Below are 20,050 nucleotides of genomic sequence, written 5' to 3' on the forward strand. Positions count from 1 at the left end.
GATATACTTTTAAATTGTAAAGTAGTGTATTGTAAAAACCAAAACCTTTAATATGTGACAAAACCTTTAATATGTGATGAAGAGGTTTACGAAAAGGGTCTTAGGCCTTACAAGTTTTACTGGTGTGGAAATGATTTTAGATTTATTTTTAATTGAATTGGAGCTCTCTTGTGCAGCTCATCTCTGTATGGCAACCAGACCAACCACAGTAATATGGTAGCTTTTGATCTTTTGCCCATGTATTTTGGCAGCGAAATGAAATGGACTTTGAAAGAGACTTACATGGAACTGATATCTTCACTGTACATAGCAAAATGAGTGATTATGTTGCACTGGTGATAGTCACGCTTGCATTTGGTTCTGGGTTCTCCAAAGTGTTTGCTGTAGTAATATATGCATGTATATATCCTTATACGTATGTATGTATACACATATATATGCATAGAAATTTTTTCCCTAAGTCTTCTCTTTAACTTTGCAGTGGAAGAGCATCCCTGGCTTGGTAACAAGTTTCAGAGACCGCATCTGTATGACATAGCATATGAGTACCCTGCCTTGAAAATTAACATAATTGAAGACGAAAGGACAAATATTTCATATCAGAAATATCACAGAGACAGTTGACTAAGAAGAAACTGTGGATATTTTTCAGGCTGTTTCCTAAAACAGAAGTTAATTTGTGATTTAGTTTTCTGCTTAAGGGAAAACCTCAGAACTTTGGAATTTTGAGAAAGAACAGAACTGAAGTGTTTTTAGTGATAATGTGAAATAGTCTTTCCTTCTTACAGCCCACAGTCAAAGTGCCACAGAGGTATGTTCTTCAGATGTAGCCTGAATGCATCATATACTGCTGAAAGTGTAAAAAGTGCCCAAAGTCATGTAGAGAAAAAGTTTGCAATGTCTGGTGTCACGTTCTGTACTTTAATGGCTGCAGCAATAGTTCTGTAGACTTTTCCTTTCTGATCAAACATCAGCTGTTGTCATCAACTGGGTGGACAAATTTGTTTCTGCCTTTTCATTTCAGCTTTGACTATGAATTCTGCCCATTGTACCGGCACCTAACAGAAGTAGGAAACTACCTTCTGACCTTCTTTTTGTAAATAAACTGCATAAGAAACTATCAGGAAGAGTATCCTGCAGGCTCTTCCTTCTGCCAAAAGACATACAAAGGGTTCCTTTGTTCATTCTGTCCATGCTTATTATGCAAAGCAAATAGATCATAATTTAAAATGCTAAAACGACTATTTATTTTATAAGTAATAATAGAGAGATGGTGATTGTGCAATCTCCAAATAGGGTTCTGTGGTGACAGGGAGACAGTGGGTGCTATTAAAAGCTTGACATTTATCACTCACAGTGGTTAAATTTATCATAGTATTTGTGGCATTTGCCAATCTAAGTATAGAGAATGCCACAAATACCACAGACCAGATAAATGCTGCTGTGCAAAACCCAGGAAACTGCTGGTGGTGCTTTGCTAAACCTACGGCACTCCATTTTCTGGAAATGCATTGCAGATGCTACTGGCTAGGAATTTCTCAGTACGGAAAAGGAAAAAGTTTGTTATGCTTTTCTTTTCCTTCATCTTGCCTTTTTAGACCAAAAGGTCTTTGGTATAGCAAATATGTCTTTTTGTAGCCTCCAGAGCAATGGAGACCCTGTCAGAGCTGGAGTGTTCTAAAACTTATAAAAAACAGATCATGGCATATTGTTCACACAGGCAAAACGGTGTCTGTCCAGTATGTGAAGGTTGGGAAATGTTCAACAGGAAATTATATCGAGCATTTTGTGACAAGCAACCCACTGTGCAAGTCTAGTTGTGAAAAATGGTTTTTCCAGCAGAAAATTGTCTTCAAGGACATAATTTAAGAGTTCTAGAGCTCCGTTTAAATCCTGAAGGACAGAATGGACATAGTCGATCACATTGTACACTTACTCTAAGACACACACACACACACAAATCATCATTATTTTCATTCATTTTTCCTTCACCTAATAAAATTATTTTAATGATGGTAGAGGAGATAAAGGCTTTGCCATTGTCTTACAGTGTTGGGGTTTTTGGAGTCCAGGTACCAAAGTCCCATTTGTACCTTGAAAAAATATTGTTTCTTGGCTTCTCCAGGATCACAGAGTGAACATGAAATTGACAGCTGCTCTCCAGTCTTGTCTGCTGTCATAGTTTAACCCAACAGCCAGCAACTAAGCACTAGACAGCCACTCGCTCAGCCCTCACCTTCCTGCCCAGTGGAATGGGGAGGAGAAATGGACAAAAGGGGAAACTCATGGGTTGAGATAAAGGCAGTTTAATAAGGCAACAAAGGAAAGACTAATACGACTAAAGATAATAATAATGTTAATAAGGAATATGCAAAACAAACTGTATGCAATACAATTTTTCTCATGACTCGATGACCAATTCCCAGTCAGTCCCTGAGCAGCCACTGCAGAACCCCAAAATCACGAATTTCAGCAAATTCCTAAAAAAGTTTGAACACCTGGACAAAAGAGGATTTGAACTCATGGAAAGGAGAAGAGCAGGGAGCTTCCTGCCCCCTGGCCAGTCCCCATTCATAAACTGAGCGTGACATCTATGGTATGGATTATTTCCATTGGCCAACTTGGGTATCTGTCTGGCTGTACTCCCTCCCAGCTCCTGCACACCTGCTCATTAGCTGAGTATAAGAAACTGGAAAAAGTCTTGATTTCAGAGAAACAACTGAAAACTTCAGCATTATTAACATTCTTCTCTTACTAAATCCAAAAAGCAGCAGCAGCTGAGAGGAAAATTAACTCTGTCCCAGCCGAAGCCAGGACATCTGCAGGTGCAGTTCTGTCCCTGCTGGACTAGAGGAGCTGCTGTGGTGCTAAAGCACCAGTTCTCAGAGGTATGAAGTTGTCTAAAGGGTGTTTTGCTGCAGCTTAAGAAAGCGTAGTAAAAAGTTGAAAGAATGTGGCAATATTTGTGACTAAATTCTTCATCTTTTGTGATGATGTGCACTTGATGCCTTAACGGGATTCTACCCCTGTAGGACAGACCTAAGCCTAGAGATTGATAATTTCCTTACCATGGAGCTGTTCAGACAGGCTATTTGATTATCTCTGAAGGTTTTGAATGCATCTGGTTACAGCAGATGGCACTGAAGAGTATATAATGAAATTCCTGGGCTATCAACGAAACCTCTGTGTTGCAAGTCAGTCCTGCTGTCAGTCCTTGACATGAACTCTTGAAGTTCATCTGGTGTGCATTCTCCCTCAAACTCCCTGCTCTTTCCCCAAAGACAATTTGCCTGGTGAAAGCAATGGAGGGAAGTACACTAGGGAAAGAGGATACTGTATCCACCTTCAGTCATTTTTATAACAATTTAAAATTTACCCTCATCGTAAGTAAGCTGACCTCTTTAAAAATCTCTTGAAGAATAGAATGTATTTTCTTCAGTGAGAATTATTTTGGAAGACTAGAACTTGAGATGTAACTTAAATGTAGAATAAAAATGCTGCACTGTATTCTTAGGGCCATAAAAAAAAATTAAGGGCCAAATTTTCAGCTCAGATAAATCAGAACATAGCTCTTGTTTTGAAGCCAGTAATACTAGTGGGGCTGTCTAAAGTGGGTGAGGGTATGGCTATTTTCCTAAATAGATTTTTTTTTTCTTCCCATGCTGTATATCTCCCATGCATGCTTCTAATTAACCATTGAATATAGTGGCTGAGAAGAGTCAAGTGGAGATGTGTAAGTTTGTCTTTATGAAAGGGCATTTCAAGTGGATCTTTAAAATTGTGTCTTGGGCTAGATTCTAGTGCAGCTTGCTGCAGGCTCTGAGAGCTAACTTAAATGCTGGTGTGTGCAACTTTTGAATTGTTTATTATGCCCACCAAAATGCTGGAAGTTTCATGTCTTAAAAGCAGCTGTATACTTCTGAATGTAGCTTTTGATTTCTGAGAAGATGACTTTCCTAATAAATATCAAACATAAGAAGCACTGTTGTGTTCTGCAATGCTACGCAGTTGCAGAAGACCACTCAGACTTTGAGTGATGTACTGCTTTTACTTTGCCTTTTCTACAGGTATTGTGCTTTGGTTTTCCTATTTATGTATTCATTTATTTAAAAATAAAAGTATGTTAACAAGGTATTTATAACCATTGTAGCAATGCACTTGATTTGTTCCAGAGCCAGTTGTGATAGGTCATACCCTCTCTGCAGGACCATCGTCACTGCCCTGTGACACAGGTATATTGGCACTTCCTAGTTCTGGAAAACTTGTTTTTCCCTGATGCCAGAGAAAAGAATAATTAAATAACTTTTATTTAATTCTTTTAATATATTCACTTTATATATCTCTCAGACCCACCTTCCCAGTGAAATAAAGCGTAGCTCTCATTTATGTCAAAAATATTGCCTTACTTTAGACTATACTTTTTTTTTTTTCCAAAGCCATCTTGAAAACTGCGTTGTTAGGGAGGGTTAATCACAAGAGAAGAGACCTTAAAAAAGGGGAAACTCATTCCCTGTTCTCTGCTTGAGGGTGTTTCTATCACCACGGCACAGGTAGGAGGCTTGGCACCCAGTGTAGTTTAGCTTGTTGGCCATGCTGTCTTTCAGAGTGAAATATGCTGTATTAATTGCATTTTCCATTTGACAGGAACTCTGCCCACATGGTGTGTATGACTCACCCACCTGTCCAGTTGGTGTTCTTTGGATTAATTGATCCATCTTTGAGCTCATGCTTTCTCTCATGCCTTGTTTGTCTTTGTGGCAGTCTTATTTGGATTTCGCACATTTGTTTTTGCTGCACGTACCGCCTTCAAGCCCAAGGAACAGTTTGCACTGACATTTCAGGTGACATGACACTGGACTTTGATAACTAGTTGGTGTAATTAAACTAAATATGTTTCACAAATATTTATTAAAACCCTGTGGGGACTTGGCTGTCATATTTTTCTCTCTTCCCCTGCACTAGCTTTCCTGTAAGCCTTTCTTTACAATACAATTTCTGCCCTAAGGCAGATCCTTCACTCCAAGGAAATATATGAAATGATGAAATGTATCAAACAACATTAATGAAATAAATCAGATCAGTAATTTGTCCATGACTTTTTAACATATTGCCTATTGACGTATTTTTAAACTAGGCAAGTATTTAAGTATTTATCAGCAAATATTTGAAGTCACCTGTGTATTTTATGTCCACTGGAACTATTCGATGGGTATACTCATATACTGAAATCAGGACTGGAAATCTACTGATTTCTGTTCTTCAACATCAGAAAAGTTCTGGTTTTGAGGAAAAAGTTAGATAGTTGCATCTCAGCATGAGGCCTTGAAATTCCTGTCTGAAAATGCTGTGTGTGTGTGTGTGTGTGTGTGTGTGTGTGTGTGTGTAATTTTCAACTGTTTTAATCATGTGAAAATCTTACTTAAATCTAAAGCTTAGGTGCCCTGGCCCTTCTGTTTTGTTGATTCACTGTAACCTGTCTTATTTTTTTAGGCAGAGTGAAGCCTCTGGGGTGAGAAAAGTTCTCCATAGACTCTTTCTTACAAGTTTCCCCAAGAAAGCCTGTGTTTCACCATGGCTCTGTGCTGAAGGAGGAAAATGACAGTATATCCAGATGGGGAAAAGGAGGCTTACTGTCCCGTGTCAGGAGGCATCACCTCCTGGTTAGTTTGGACACAGCCTGAGCTAGTCTGCTCTGAGTAAGCTGTGTGCAGAATGGAGATATTCTGGAGGTGTGACCAAAGAAAGTAAAATTCTGTATTTTGTTTATTGTGTGTCCAGCAGCTATGGACACATATAAATGTATCCTTCAAAATCTGAAAAACAGAAAATGTAGATAAAACCCGATGTAGTATTTGCAGTAAATCTTATGAATTGATACAAAACAATAGCTGATAAAGTTGTACACATCTTTACCCACTTGCATGCAAGTGTAAACACATGAGACTGTCTCACCCTGTCGTAGCCTTTGAAGTTCGATTGGTGAACATTTCAAATGGCCATTTCTACAGTTCAGCGTCTGTATTAGGTGTTCAGTGGGGTGAGAGGTGGGTGACGGAGCCTTTTTGGTTTCCCTTTCAGCCTCAGCTGGGTGTGGAGCTGGGCAAGCACTAGCGGGAAAGGTCCCCAGGGATGGGTCAGGCAGCTTCTTGGTGCAGCAGTCAGCGTGAACCAGCCTGCCCACACCAGGACCCCGAGTCTCCTGGGAAGGTCATAAAGAGGTGTGGATAGGGTAAGGTAAGATACGTCTTTCCATGCTGTTTCCCACTCAGCAGGACAGACACAGCTTTAGACTAAAGAAATCCTGGAGCAAGGTACCATAAAAAATATATATATATTTTTCCTATAAATCACTGGTGTTTGGTTATCTCACAGGAAAACAGCCCTCACTTTCTTACAGAGAAGTGTGAAAGAGGTTGCAAACAGCTACAAAGCAGAATTTCTAAATCTAAAACACAAACTAAATAGCTAGTTAAAATGAGGACAGATTTGCATAGGATGTGTGTAAATCAGTGCAGCCCTGGAGCAACTCTGACCTATGTGAGAAATTATGCGGGTTTCACTGTTATCTAGAAAAATAAACTGTAACTGCTACTACCATAGCAACATTACTCATAGTGCTGATTTGTCTTTTTCTTAAAAGCACAGAAATCAATCATGCACAATTGTAGGTGTTCTACAATGTTTTATGAATGATTCAATTTATCTTTTTCTCTTGTTGTGTCACAAATTCTTTCCTGGAGCATAGTCAAAAGTACACCATCTCTAATGGATCCTGGAAAATATAGTTATGAATTGAATATTTCAGAACATGATTTTTTTTTTTCAAAAATTGATAAGTAACCACTTCAGTTTTCTGTGGGATAAGAGAAATTGAGTACCATAATCACAACTTTATAAAACTCAGGACTCATGATTCACAGAGAATTTTGATACTCCAAATTTGACTTTGCTCCATTTTGGAACAGAAACATGACAGGAATTTCATGAAATGCTCATCCTGGAAAACTTTTAGTATTGGGAAGAGTAAAAACCAGTGTTCTGAAAACAAGGCATGCTCTGCAGCACTAAGCAGATGCTGTTTGTTAATAACAGTTGTGGAACTCACAGAAATGCCAGTCTGAATTACCACTTGTGAAACTCCAGATGTGCATGACTGGGACAGGTCCGGGAAAATATTCTGGGCCTGTGACTCTGTATTTTCTAGTGAAAGGGTATAGAGCTGTAGACTAGACTAAAGATTCTAGACTAAATAAGTGAAACTTTTGAATGTTTATAGAACTCAAATTCACTTGAAGATTTTTTTTTTATATTGTATGAACTCTACAAAGCAGGTCAAATTCTTCTCTCAAACCCATGACTATATGTTCTTGATACACTTGTACTAATGTCACTGAAAAGATAAGTCAATAGATTTTACCTAGGGCCTTACCTGCGACAAAGACTAAAATCACATAGAATTTAAATATATTCTCCCCACACAGGCCATTTAAATCACTTCAATAATCTTATAGCAGAGGATTCCTAGAAAATAGGATTGCCTATGGAATTCTCTATTAAATATTATTCAATATTTCTTTTTGCACTCTGTCATGCAAATAGACACCAATTATAAAACATATGCGTAAACACGTGCATTTGCACACACATGCCTATGTGCCTATATGCATTTATACATTATGTATCTGTAACAGATTCAATATCAAATATATTTTACATATTGTTATTTTAACTATAGAATCTTTGAATGACAGAAGGATAAAAAAATCTCTGCGTTTCTTACTGAGCTCCCGCTTTTCACTCCCATTCACTGACATAGTTTACTTTCAAATCAATCATTTGACTGCCCTAGTTATTTCAAGGGATTTTATCAGCCAGGCCTCTGAAGAGATGCTTTAAAGTAACATGAATTCCCTTCTGAGACTTGTGAGACGAGAGTGAGGGGCATCAGGAATACTGAAGACATATGGTGGTGTAACAATCAAAACAAAGGAAAGCAACTGTGCCATAAATCACGTTACTGAGCTGAAAGCAGCTGGGAGTACAGGGGTTAAACATTTGGATGAAGACAAATGTAGACAAGGCAAAGCAAAGCTGTAGGTCTGAAAAAAATCCTTGATACAATGCATTCATACTAAAATACTGAAGCATGATTTCTCATAAATATATTTTTTTCCCCCTACAGAATACAAGAAGCATCAAAGTGCTGCTTGGAGTTCCAATATAGAGGACTCTTTTCTTTTTAGTTGGTCTTATTTTTTGCTGTTCTGGGTATTCTGAAGCACTCACTAACTTTCTTATCATTCATATTCATATTCTGCCACTAGAGATTTAAAAAAGTTCTGGTGTAAATAAGATCTTAAGGGTTTTTAAATTCTGGGTCCACTAAAGTCAGTGGGAATTGCTACTAATACCATGAAAATTCACTACCATGGGATGAAGATATCATGATATAAATTAAAAAATATTTTTTCAATTTATTATTGTCATTAAATTTAATGAAGTTTCATCCAATTACAATTTTTCATTCCTTTTGATTTGTAAGGAAAAGAGGAAAATAAGGTTTGCCAAACTGAGTCTCACCAATAGTCTGTATCGGTTCTAGTATAGTGGAAGCATAATTGGGTAGTATTTTACCAGAATGCACTAATCTGTTACATAAGCTTGCATATCTTTTGGAATATGTATCTTTGAAAGAACAGGCTCTAGGGAAAAAACCCACAATTTTGTTATCAATGAAAGATCATTTTCATTCACATATTGAATTTATTATTATGTTAGTATGTGTGTATTTCTTTGCATCTTTACAAAGTGTACTAAATCTGGCTATATGGAATCCTTCACACTCTTCCGTGTCCAAGGTATTTTTGAAAGGCTCTTTCTTTAGTGAGTATGGAAGCTTAAAGTAGACTATAATGGGAATCCACAAGAGATTTGCTCGCAAATTTATGCTTAAGCCGTCAAAGTTCATGAAGCTGCATTAGTGGATGCTTTAGCAGAATAGGAGTGTTCTTTTGAGACTGGCGGAAGAGAGTAGAGAAAATCAGGAGACTGGCAGCAGATGATCTCGCTCCTGGATCATTTTACTTTTTTTTTTTTTTTTTTACTTCTTTCCAGAGCCTGTCAATTCATAAGGATTTGATTCAGTAACATTTTCCTCCTTCTAGTTGCAGCCTTTCTGCAAACAAACCAGAGTTTACTCTCAGGAGTTTGAAAGAAGTGCAGACCCTGCTGCACTGGGAGCTGTATATATGCCAGAAGTATATGCAATTGTGATTCAGTATATATGTCCAAATTATTTTCAAAGAAGTTGATCTGAGCTGTTAGTTTGTTCATGAGATGGTCCTTGTGGACAGCTGACAACACCTTCATGAGACTGGAGTGGTTTTGTCTGTCAGGGAATAAAATATTCTGAAACTGGAAAAGTATGATACTTAAGATTTGTTTTCTAGTCAAAGCAGTTACATTTAAGTATTTTAAATTATCTTAGTTCAAAACACTGTGGAATATTTAGTGAATATATGCTCCCCTCGTGAATATTTCTTATACTACACCTCTGGTGAATACAGCTATAGAAATTCAGCATGACAGATGAGCCCTCACATTAAAAGCTCGTGCATATTCACAGATTTATTCCTTCTTTACTGATAACTTTCACTGAATTTCTGAAAAACTTTCCATTTATATCAATCTTTGGTGGTAGATACGAAACCCTGACACATAGTGGAGTCTTATTACAATCATTAGGGTAACTATTTTGCCTCTTTATGCATTACAGAAAGCCCTGAATTCTGTTCACTTGAAGCCTTGCTTTCTCAAGTGTGGAGTGTATAAATGCAGGCGGTTTTCCACCCTCACAACAAGGAACACAAGCCCTTGCCCTGCTATTGACAGTTCTGACACAAACACTGTTGACCAGCTACAAGGAGTGTGCTACCTATTTCTTGGCAGCAAAATGGCAGTGTTCTTGAAATGGTGCTTTCCCTTGTGAAGGGTTGACATCATTAGCACATCCACATCTCATCCATTTTGGGAAGTCTTTACTTTTCAAACTGTAGGTAAAATGCACTTTCTGGGGTGTGAAACACTAGAGTTGTCTTTTGAAGGAATTTCGTTTAAGAAAAAAAGGCAGAGAGGGGTGTCTCATTAAGATGCACATAGCAGCTGACTGCAGCTGGGATTGCGCTCATAGAGTGGGGAGAGAATGTACGCCCAAATGCTCATTTTAATGAGCAAGAAAGTGTAGGTGGAAGCAGATGACCTAGATGATTTTATGAATAAAATATGTAATCTGATGTAATCATTTCATTAATACACACATGGCACCAAATGAAAACAGAATATAGCAGATGGTTATGAGAGTTCTTAAAAAGGCTTTTTCAGTTTAGTAAAGACGTGAATTTCATGGACTACTCCAAATACTGTTAGAAAGGAAGCACTCCTCATGTCAGTCTTCCAAAGAAAGTTTTATTCCTTTATGAAAATAACACTGAAAAATCCTTCTTTTGTGACACTAGCTAGAAAATGCCAGAAAACTTCTAAAAGAAAAAATTATTTTCTTTAGTAATAGCTTACAATTTTTAATTAAAAGCTCTTTATTTGCTCCCAGTCTGCTGCAATTGGTGGAAACAGAATAGATGTCTGCAATATAATAATGAAATACAGTAATTCATCATGCAGTTTTAGAATCTAATATGACATTTATTAATTTGCTGCAATTATGGATCCACTGAAAAAACTCCACAAAAAATCAAAGAAGGTTGTTGGCATAGTACCAACAATATGTAGATTTATTTTCTAATAAAATCTTTGCAATAAATTTAGGATTAATATCTGTCTTTAGAAGGAGGTAGTATGTGGGGAAGGTTTGTGTAAGATCTGGATTCTTTTTGACATTAGTTCACCGCAGCACAGAAAATAATGAAGCAGGGGAATACTGTGGCTTAGCACAGGGTCTGACAGCAGGTATGGCACTAGCCGTGTGGCTCCTTCGTCATGCCACCCAGTCACGCCATCCACCCCCAGGCTGCAGGGGGTCTGACAGGGGAGCCAAATGTGTCAGCTCTGCTCCCAGTGCGATCCGCTCCACACTTGAGGAATGTTCATCCTGCAAGGTTTGACTGCTCTCCGGGCCATTTACAGAACCAGATGAGGGCAAAAGGGCTGGATTTCTTAAGAGAGAATCTGGCCTACAGCTTCTTAGAGACAGATTAATCTTGGTTTAGCATCAAACTGAGGACACATACAGTCTCATTCTTCAGATCTAATCCAAGATCAACTCATTCTATATTATTTTATCATGAATTAATATTGCGGCAGTGGCAAGTTTGAACATACACAAACTCTGAAGTTTGCTTTTTGCAAAGCTTGTTCGAGCCCCTATTAGGAACAACGCAATTTATACTGAATTTTGTCTGTGGAGGGAAACTCATCCTTTCTGAATGCAAAGCAAAACAGACAAAATTACACTCTGCCTCCTAAAAGCCCATGTGTGGAGTGGGAAGCTGATTTTGTTCTCTTTGTATGCAACTGACCAAAAATACTGAACAGGACAGGCCTGGCCCTGCTGCAGACTGGTATTGCTGCTTCATTAGGAGATGGCTCTTTGTAAGATGGGAGACACAAAGCTTTTACAATCCTGAATGCTTGTGAATGAAATGTAGGCACGGTTTTCTAATGTGAATACCATACACTGTGCAATATGCATCCACATCATGCTTGGCAGCTTGCTGCTCTGCAAATCCGGACTTCACTATCGGCTGAAGCATTCAGAGGAATGGTGTAAAACCTAACATGAACCTTTAGAACCTGAAAATCTGCTTATGTCTACAACTCCCTCTTACAATCATGACTATACATAGTCTGAGCTCGTTGTGATTTAGACAATTTGTCAGGTAAGTCCACAGGTTGCTGTTATACATGTAATGGACAATGGAAATGCAAATAATTACATTCTTCATACACCTTTCACTGTTGCACTAAACACTCAGAGAACATCACTTTGATTCCTATTACTTCTGTTTTTACAGTAAGTCAGGACTCGGATTAAGGACAACAATTCTTGTTTCTAGAAATTGTACATGCAAGTTTGAGATTTATCAAACCCCTTTGATTTTCCAGTCACTTCAAACGTATGCTAGCGTTGTGAAAGAGACTCACGCTGAAATTACATTTTTTTTCCTAAACTCACTAAGGTCTGAAGCTCAGTAAACTTCCTCAAGTCTAAGGCCAAGTCTCCTGCATGTGAATATAGTTGGAGGTTACTGTTAAAAAAGGAGAAGTCAGCTATTTAGGAATGAGGTGCAACTCCTGTAAGAGCAGGCCTGAAAGTATTTAACCTTAAACCATATTTAAATCAAAAGCAATTTCATAACAGTGCTTATATGTTTGTAGCATTCATTTATATATCCCCTCCATGTCCGTGTCTGGGCTGTCAGCAGTAAGTAGAACTTAGCGCACACAGCAAACACCAACTAGCTGTTCATTAGTAGGCTAGTGTTTAATATGATCAGAACTTAATTCCTTTTTATTTACTGGTCCTAAAAGCTCAGATAAGTGGGTTTTCTATCTCCATGATAGAGAACAGCTTTCCTTTGTAGAAATTCTTCTATTTGTCTATGAAGCAAAATCGCCTCTTCTCCCTTCAGTAATTTCAGTCACGGGCTTTCCCTCTCTCTTTGGTTTACTGAATAGGATTATCATCATTAGCTTCTTAGCATATTCCCTGCTCTCTTTCCTTCTATACATGTATTACTGCTTCCTTTAATGCTTTGATTTCTCTCATTTTCATAGCTGTCTCCAAACAGATATGCTAGAGTCCATCTGAGGCACTCAGTTGTCAGGGTAGTTGGATAGATACTACAGTCCTCTTAAAACAAAAGAAACAACCTCTTCTTTTTAGTTATGGTGTTGCTGCAGCAGCAGGTTTAACAAACCACACACAAAAACCAAACGCGGGAATTGTGAGAAATAGCTTTCAAGAAGAATGAAGTCAGATTTTAAGGAAAAACAGTGATTATTCAGTCTTCCCAGTAATTCCCAGTAGTATGGGAAGGACACAATCCAAATTATTGAACGCTTCTTCACAGGCTCTTGACCGGGAGAGAAGAAAAGTCTACCCAACTCTGTGCAGAGGTACTCTTTGATCTTCTCTTATGTGATACTTCTCTAATTCAAAGATCTGGGGATCCAGTCAGGCAACTGACCCGACAGCATGCGAATCAGAGACCATCTGCACACACCGAATGACAAGACAACAAACCTTGGGGTGTCTGAAACACGCAGATGTCCTCGGCACAGATGAAGCATGGTCCTGTCTATTCAGAAATCACTTAACATCATTAATACAGCACGGTATTGGTTCATCAGACAGCTGCAAAGAAAACAAGGACTACACTGCTTACGGTGGCCTGAGCAGTTGCGCTTTTGAAAGAGACTGATTTTACTGAGCTTGGCAGCAGGAGCATTATGACCAGACTGACTGGAATTTTTCTTACCTTGCCTTTTAATAAGATTAGTATAGCAAAAAGAACGGCAGGTATGAAGCTGTACTTGATCTTTATGGAAACACACAGAACACATTTTACGCTTCTCCACCAGGGAACAGTAAATTCCAAACGGTGCCAGTGTTTTGTGTGGAATTGTTTGGTGCTGTCTCAGGTGCAGTCTCTAAGGGTATCTGCGAAATAAAAGATACTTTAAACACAGTATAGTAGTTTATGGGCATAAAATATGTGGACTGATATAACGCAGGGATTTATTCAAGCTACTTTATTCTTGTGCTGTCTAGGGATGCTTTATGTGAAGGTTTGGTGTCTTTCCCAGCACAAATGCAACCTCAGTCTTGGAATTCTCTGCAATGTCTATCTATGGGTTTCTTTTCTCCATAGTGATTCTTATACCTGTAGTCAGGGGAGAATCCAGGCGCAGTTTTAAGCCCAACACCTTCCAAGGGCAGGCAGCTCTAACAGCTCAGGGCATCGCTGTACGGCACCGCCGGTCTGCGAGCGGCAGAGAACACGGCCAGGCTCCGGGAGGGGAGCAAAGCCCAGCAGCCCCCGCAGTGCCCCCGGCAGTGCCCCCGCAGTGCCCCCGGCGGGCCGGCGTTCGGGGTTGGGGGGCCGCGTGTCACGGTGACGCCCTGGAGCCGCGTCCCCACCCAGCAGCCGGGGCCGAGGGAGACGCGGCGGGCAGCGCGTGCCCGGCCCGGTCGCCCCGGGAAGGAGGCGATGGGTTGCACAGGGAGCCTGGCGCCGGCCGGGGCAGCTCTTCCTCCGCCCGCCCTCCTCCTCCTCCTCCTCCTTTATTTATTTATTTCATTTTTGTTGCTGCATTTATTTATTTATATTCACCGGAATAACAAAACCGAGAAAATCCGCGCGCCGCTGCTGGCTGCTCTCCACCGACCTGTCAGTGACGCAAGCGGAGACTACTTAAAGGCAGATTAGAGGCAGCAAGACGCTAAAAGCCAACCTTCCTCCCTCCACGCCGCGGGTCCGCCGCGCCGCGCCGCCAGCCCAGCCCAGCCCGGCCGAGCCGAGCCGAGCCGAGCCGAGCCGAGCCGAGCCGAGCCGAGCCGAGCCGAGCCGAGCCGAGCCGGGAGCCCTCGGCGGGGCTGTGCCTCCAGCCGCCTTCCCGGCGCCGGAGCGGGGTTGACAACGGAGGGTGGGGGGAAGGCGGGCAGGCAGGACGAAGCGGCGAGACCCCCCCCCCCCCCCCCCCCCGTTTGCCGAAGTCTTTTGTCTCCGGATGAACAGCGATGGGGGAATGGACGATTCTGGAGCGGTTGCTGGAGGCCGCCGTGCAGCAGCATTCTACCATGATCGGGAGGTGAGGGCGGCTCGGGGCGGGGGGGTGTCCCCTTCTATCCGAGCCGGGCCGGGGGTCCCGGCCGCGCGGGGGGCACCCTTCGCGCGGGGCTCCTGCGGCGCGCGCCTGCGTGTGCGCGGCACGGGTCACCGAGGCGCGGGGACACCGCCGCTGCCGCCCGCCCTTCCCCTCGGGGAGCCGCGGGGCAGCGGGCGGCCGGCGGGGATATCCCCCCCCACACCCCGCCGCCGGGGTTCCGCTGCCGGAGCGACCCCCGCGCCGCGCCCGTGCGGTTGCCTTTTCCCCAGCGGGAGGGGGGGGGGGGTAGCGCTGCCCGCCGGCCGGGACCTCTGACAGCGGCGGGTCCGCGCGGCGGCGCGGGGGCGCGCTCAGCACTGGACAGCTCCCGGCGGCGGCGCGCGCTGACGGGGCGCTCCGTTGCAGGATCCTGCTGACGGTGGTGGTGATCTTCCGGATCCTGATCGTGGCCATCGTGGGGGAGACGGTGTACGACGACGAGCAGACCATGTTCGTCTGCAACACGCTGCAGCCGGGCTGCAACCAGGCCTGCTACGACCAGGCTTTCCCCATCTCGCACATCAGGTACTGGGTCTTCCAGATCATCATGGTGTGCACACCCAGCCTCTGCTTCATAACGTACTCCGTCCACCAGTCTGCCAAGCAGAGGGAACGGAGGTACTCCACTGTCTTCCTCACCTTGGAGAGGGACCAGGACTCTATGAAGCGCGAGGACAGTAAGAAGATCAAGAACACGATTGTCAACGGGGTGCTGCAGAACACCGAGAACTCCACCAAAGAGGCGGAACCGGACTGCCTAGAAGTGAAGGAAATCCCCAACCCTGCCATCAGAACTACAAAGTCAAAGATGAGGAGGCAAGAAGGCATTTCTCGATTCTACATCATCCAAGTGGTCTTTCGAAATGCCCTAGAGATTGGATTCTTAGTGGGACAGTATTTCCTGTACGGATTCAATGTCCCTTCCATGTACGAATGTGACAGGTACCCTTGCATTAAAGAAGTAGAGTGCTATGTCTCTAGACCCACTGAGAAGACTGTGTTCTTGGTGTTCATGTTTGCTGTCAGTGGGATTTGTGTGGTGCTCAATTTGGCAGAACTGAACCACCTGGGCTGGAGAAAGATCAAAATGGCAGTGAGAGGAGTCCAGGCAAAAAGGAAATCCATATACGAAATCAGAAATAAGGACCTGCCAAGAATGAGCATGCCTAACTTTGGCAGGACTCAGTCAAGTGACTCAGCTTATGTGTGAAGCAGCGACAGAACTGAAACACTGTGCCAGGTGGAACAGACCCAGATACCGTTAGAGAAAGGGACATTGCTTAGGCAAGCATTTTATCAAACCACCAAGAAAGCCATTAAGGTATTGGATCTGCACTTACTGAACTAGCTGCAAAATGCAGTGCTACGTAAAAGACTGAAAAAACAGCTATAAAACCATGCTTGACCTAGCCTTACAGTACAGCTACTATTATTCCTACTTTTCTTTCTAATGATTGGGTGTTATCTGTCGGTGGAGCGGCTTTTCGGTCATCATTAGGATGAGTTTACAGTTTGGACTGTCTGCCTAATTGTTGTAAATGTGTAGAATGTTAATATTAAAAGTCTGCAAGGATACTCTATATGGGGTGGGATGGGGTGGGGGAAACTGTTGCCATGTGCACATGTAAGCATGTTTTAGAAGGAGGGTAATCGCACTGTAAGGAACCTGACCACAGCTCAGTCAGGATGTCTGCGTTCACCTGTCTCACAGATGTCTTCTAGTATTTTGCTTGTCTCAATCACAGAGTTTATTCCTGGTGTGTATTACTAGCTATTTTCTATCATAGTTTGTGCATCAATTAGTTACGCTGAACAATAAATGCTGAATATAATTTTGCCATTTTTTTTTTTGCCTGTCCACACACACACACACACCAGAGCCCTTAATCATCTTACATTAGTTGTGATCTGCCAGATATGTCAGTACATTTCAGTTCATTCCCTCATATGTGCATGAATAAGATGGAGTTGGTTCATGCCAGCCAAGTTACGTATTTACCTACAATTACCTATGATGATACACATACCAAAGGAACAGAGTTCATTGCTTTTAACTGTGAACATATCACCTTCTCTCTGCTCTTATTTGTATAAGAAGTGCCATACTTAAAACGTCTAACTCTGTACTTAAGTCAAAAGGTTGTCTTGGGATACCAGATGGAATAAAGTGATTTTATACTCTCCTTTGTTTATTTTATGATATTTGTTTAGTCATTGCAATGGTGTAAAAAGCAGCCAATATCTCTACTGATAAATAAAATTGCCTTTGTTTTGTAAGCCAGAGAGATTTGTTCTGTAGTATTGTATACAACTGTAGAAACATACAGGGTCAAAATAATTGACTTAGAACAATTGTTCTTCCGGGTTTAAAGTGTCTTGTTGATATTCTAAATTCTAAGTGACAAAACCTGGGAAATCAGGACTATTTTTTATGTCTGTTTTCTCCTTAAGCAAGCTTTCTCTGTCTTTAAAGCCTGATCCAAAGCCCACTGACACCAACAGCCTTCTTTCTGCTGACACTAAGGGCAGCGCAGTTGGCCGCCAAGGTCACTCTGGGAATAGCCAGAGTACATTTACCTAGAAATGAAACAATTGCAGCTTTTCAGCCGGGAATCCAAATAGTAACCTCAGCTTTTCTGCCTTACAGCTGGTTCAAGAAATACACTGTTCGTGTCCCATCAGCTTACCAGTAAGCCACTGGGGCAGCAACAAATAAATCTCTGTTAACAGTAACCATTTTAGTATAGGATATGAAGTTTTTCTTAAAGATCTTATTTAATTCCCACAGAATTCAACAGAAAATATTCCACTGGCAACAGTAAAAGTTGGATCAGGACTAAAAAAAAATACAAGTGCATTCCTGACTAAATATTATCTGCCCTTTAAAGAAAAGGGCCAAAACGGTGCTGGAAAATTTGGGAACAGTTTATAACATAAGAAGAAGGAGACAGGGGCTCAGAGTCACAAACGGCCTTTTGATTGTATTTTATTTCAAGCCTAAAAATGGATTTTATCTATTTTGGCTTGGAGATAATGCATGTAAATCATTTCTTCTTGGCTTACAGTAAATACTTTAACATTTCATTCTTGTGGTTTGCCAGCATTGTCACTTAAAAAATTGTTGATTAATTCTTAGATAGTGTATTCACCATCACTTGCATCTGCAGTCTTTTTTTCTTCCACTGTGAAATGTAAAAAGTCTTTGAGAAGTGTCTTGTTTTTAAATATTTAAAAAATGTTTTTCCTTATGTATAAAATGAACAGGTTTTCCAATTTGATTATAGAAATCTATAAAGACGGATTTTTCAGAGGATTCTTTGTGATATAAATGCACACTGATATTGCTAGTTGACTGTATGCTCACTGGAAAACTGCATGTTATTTTTAGAAGGACAACGTGGCAGCTAAAATCTCCATCTGCAATATAACAAGCTTCTGAAGATTATTATTTGACACACAAATCCAAGTCTGATTTTCATTTTGCAGAGTCCTGAGATGGTTTGCAAAATCTGCTTTTGAATAGATATTGAAGAGAAAAATGTTGCTTGACAGTCATAAGCATCGTTTTAATGTTGAAGAAATGGGAGATTGTGTGCAAAGGGCTCGATCCAGTGCCAATTAAAGTTGAAGGAAAAAACCTCATACTGAATCCACTGGGCTTTGGTTCAGGCTCAGCATAATTTCCTGCTAGGCAGACGCCCTAATGTTATAGCTGTGTGGCTGCACAGCAGTTTTAATCAAACTGTAGTGAAGGTGCATGTCTTGATAGCTGTAAGGTTTTAATACCTTAGAATTCATTAGATAAGACCAAGAAAGAATTTGCTTATAGTAGTCAATGCCAGTGACTCAGTTCATTCAATTATTTTACGCAGTTGCACATTTTGTACTCCAGTAAGTTGGAATTCCTCAGAATTTTCCTAAGAGAAATATATAAGCCAATGCAAATATTAATTTATGCAGCAGGATCAGTGACAAAGTAGGCAAAGATTCATATTCCGATGAACATAAATGCCATCCTCCATATTTACACTAAATAGAATATGGCTTTTCATTTATCGGAACAGAAATGAAGTGGTGTCAAGAGATCAATTGTTCTAGTCTTCCTTTTCAATAGTAATTTTTCATTTTTTACCAACTACTTATTTTTCATGGGCAAGAGAAACACCGCAAACACTTTTTTATCAATGTATCATGTGAGAATCATATGATTAATGCTAATGGACTGTTTGCATGAAAGCTGACTTCATTTACAGAATAAATGCTTTAAAATTGCCACAGCACTGGAAAAGCGTGGTATGTGAACAGAACTGAGTGAACACGAAGCTGAAGGGCACATTGCTGGCCACTTAGGTCTTGCTCCTGCCTTGACGAAATGAATCAGTCTTGTCATTGACATCTATGGAAGAATCAGACATTAAATATGAAAATCGAGTTCATATTTGTTTTATTCATTATATACACTGGTTTGTACAGGTGGACAATATTGTATGTCATCATACGTGCAAACATAAAAATTATGTTCACTAAGCTCTTCTGGAAAACTACAATAGAATTAAATACACTATTGGTTCTGTGGAATTTTAAAATTGATATAAAATAATGATATTTCATTTTCACATAGGCTTGATCTTGTGCTTCTTGAACCCATGTGATTTCAAAAACTATTTATGTAGGGGTGTTGAACCATTTCAGCAGGTGTGTATATAAGTTGCAATGAGATTCTATAAAAAGATTTTTAAAAAATTAGGATTTTTTTAAAATAATGAAAACTAGCTGCATTTTTACATGGGGAAACCGAATTGACTGTTCCCATAAATAGCTCAGTTTTAGAGACCACTGACCATTTAACGGCCATTTTCCATTAGGAAATATAAGGCTTTTCATCTTTTTTAAGGAAATCTGAAGAATGAAGAGGTCAACTGAGATGAATGCATCACAGAAATGATGAGATGAATTTCAGTTTGTTTTACGCTAGAGAAGTCAGAAACACTCAGAAACTCCAAATCGGGCTCAGTGCTTATCCTGCATTTTATCTAATAGGGTAGGATATGGCTGCTGCTACTTAGAACCAGCAGAAAAGCTGTACATGAAATGTTAAGGTTAAATGTGAGGAAGAAATCTGTTCATCCACATCTAAAAGAATACATTTCTTGTAGGGCAAGAGGAT

At 40.7% G+C, this 20,050-nt stretch overlaps 1 protein-coding gene across 1 annotated transcript; it reads left to right on the forward strand.

Moving 5' to 3' along the window:
• Positions 1-14,698: 14,698 nt before the first annotated feature.
• GJD2 (gap junction protein delta 2) lies at positions 14,699-16,452 on the forward strand. Its single transcript, XM_075426116.1, has 2 exons — positions 14,699-14,826; positions 15,250-16,452. Exons 1-2 carry the CDS (start codon positions 14,756-14,758, stop codon positions 16,091-16,093), a joined length of 915 nt encoding a protein of 304 aa, XP_075282231.1. The 5' UTR covers positions 14,699-14,755; the 3' UTR covers positions 16,094-16,452.
• The last annotated feature ends 3,598 nt before the right edge of the window (positions 16,453-20,050 follow it).

The sequence above is a fragment of the Opisthocomus hoazin genome, chromosome 7, assembly GCF_030867145.1.
Source record: "Opisthocomus hoazin isolate bOpiHoa1 chromosome 7, bOpiHoa1.hap1, whole genome shotgun sequence".
Classification (NCBI taxonomy): Eukaryota; Metazoa; Chordata; class Aves; order Opisthocomiformes; family Opisthocomidae; genus Opisthocomus; species Opisthocomus hoazin.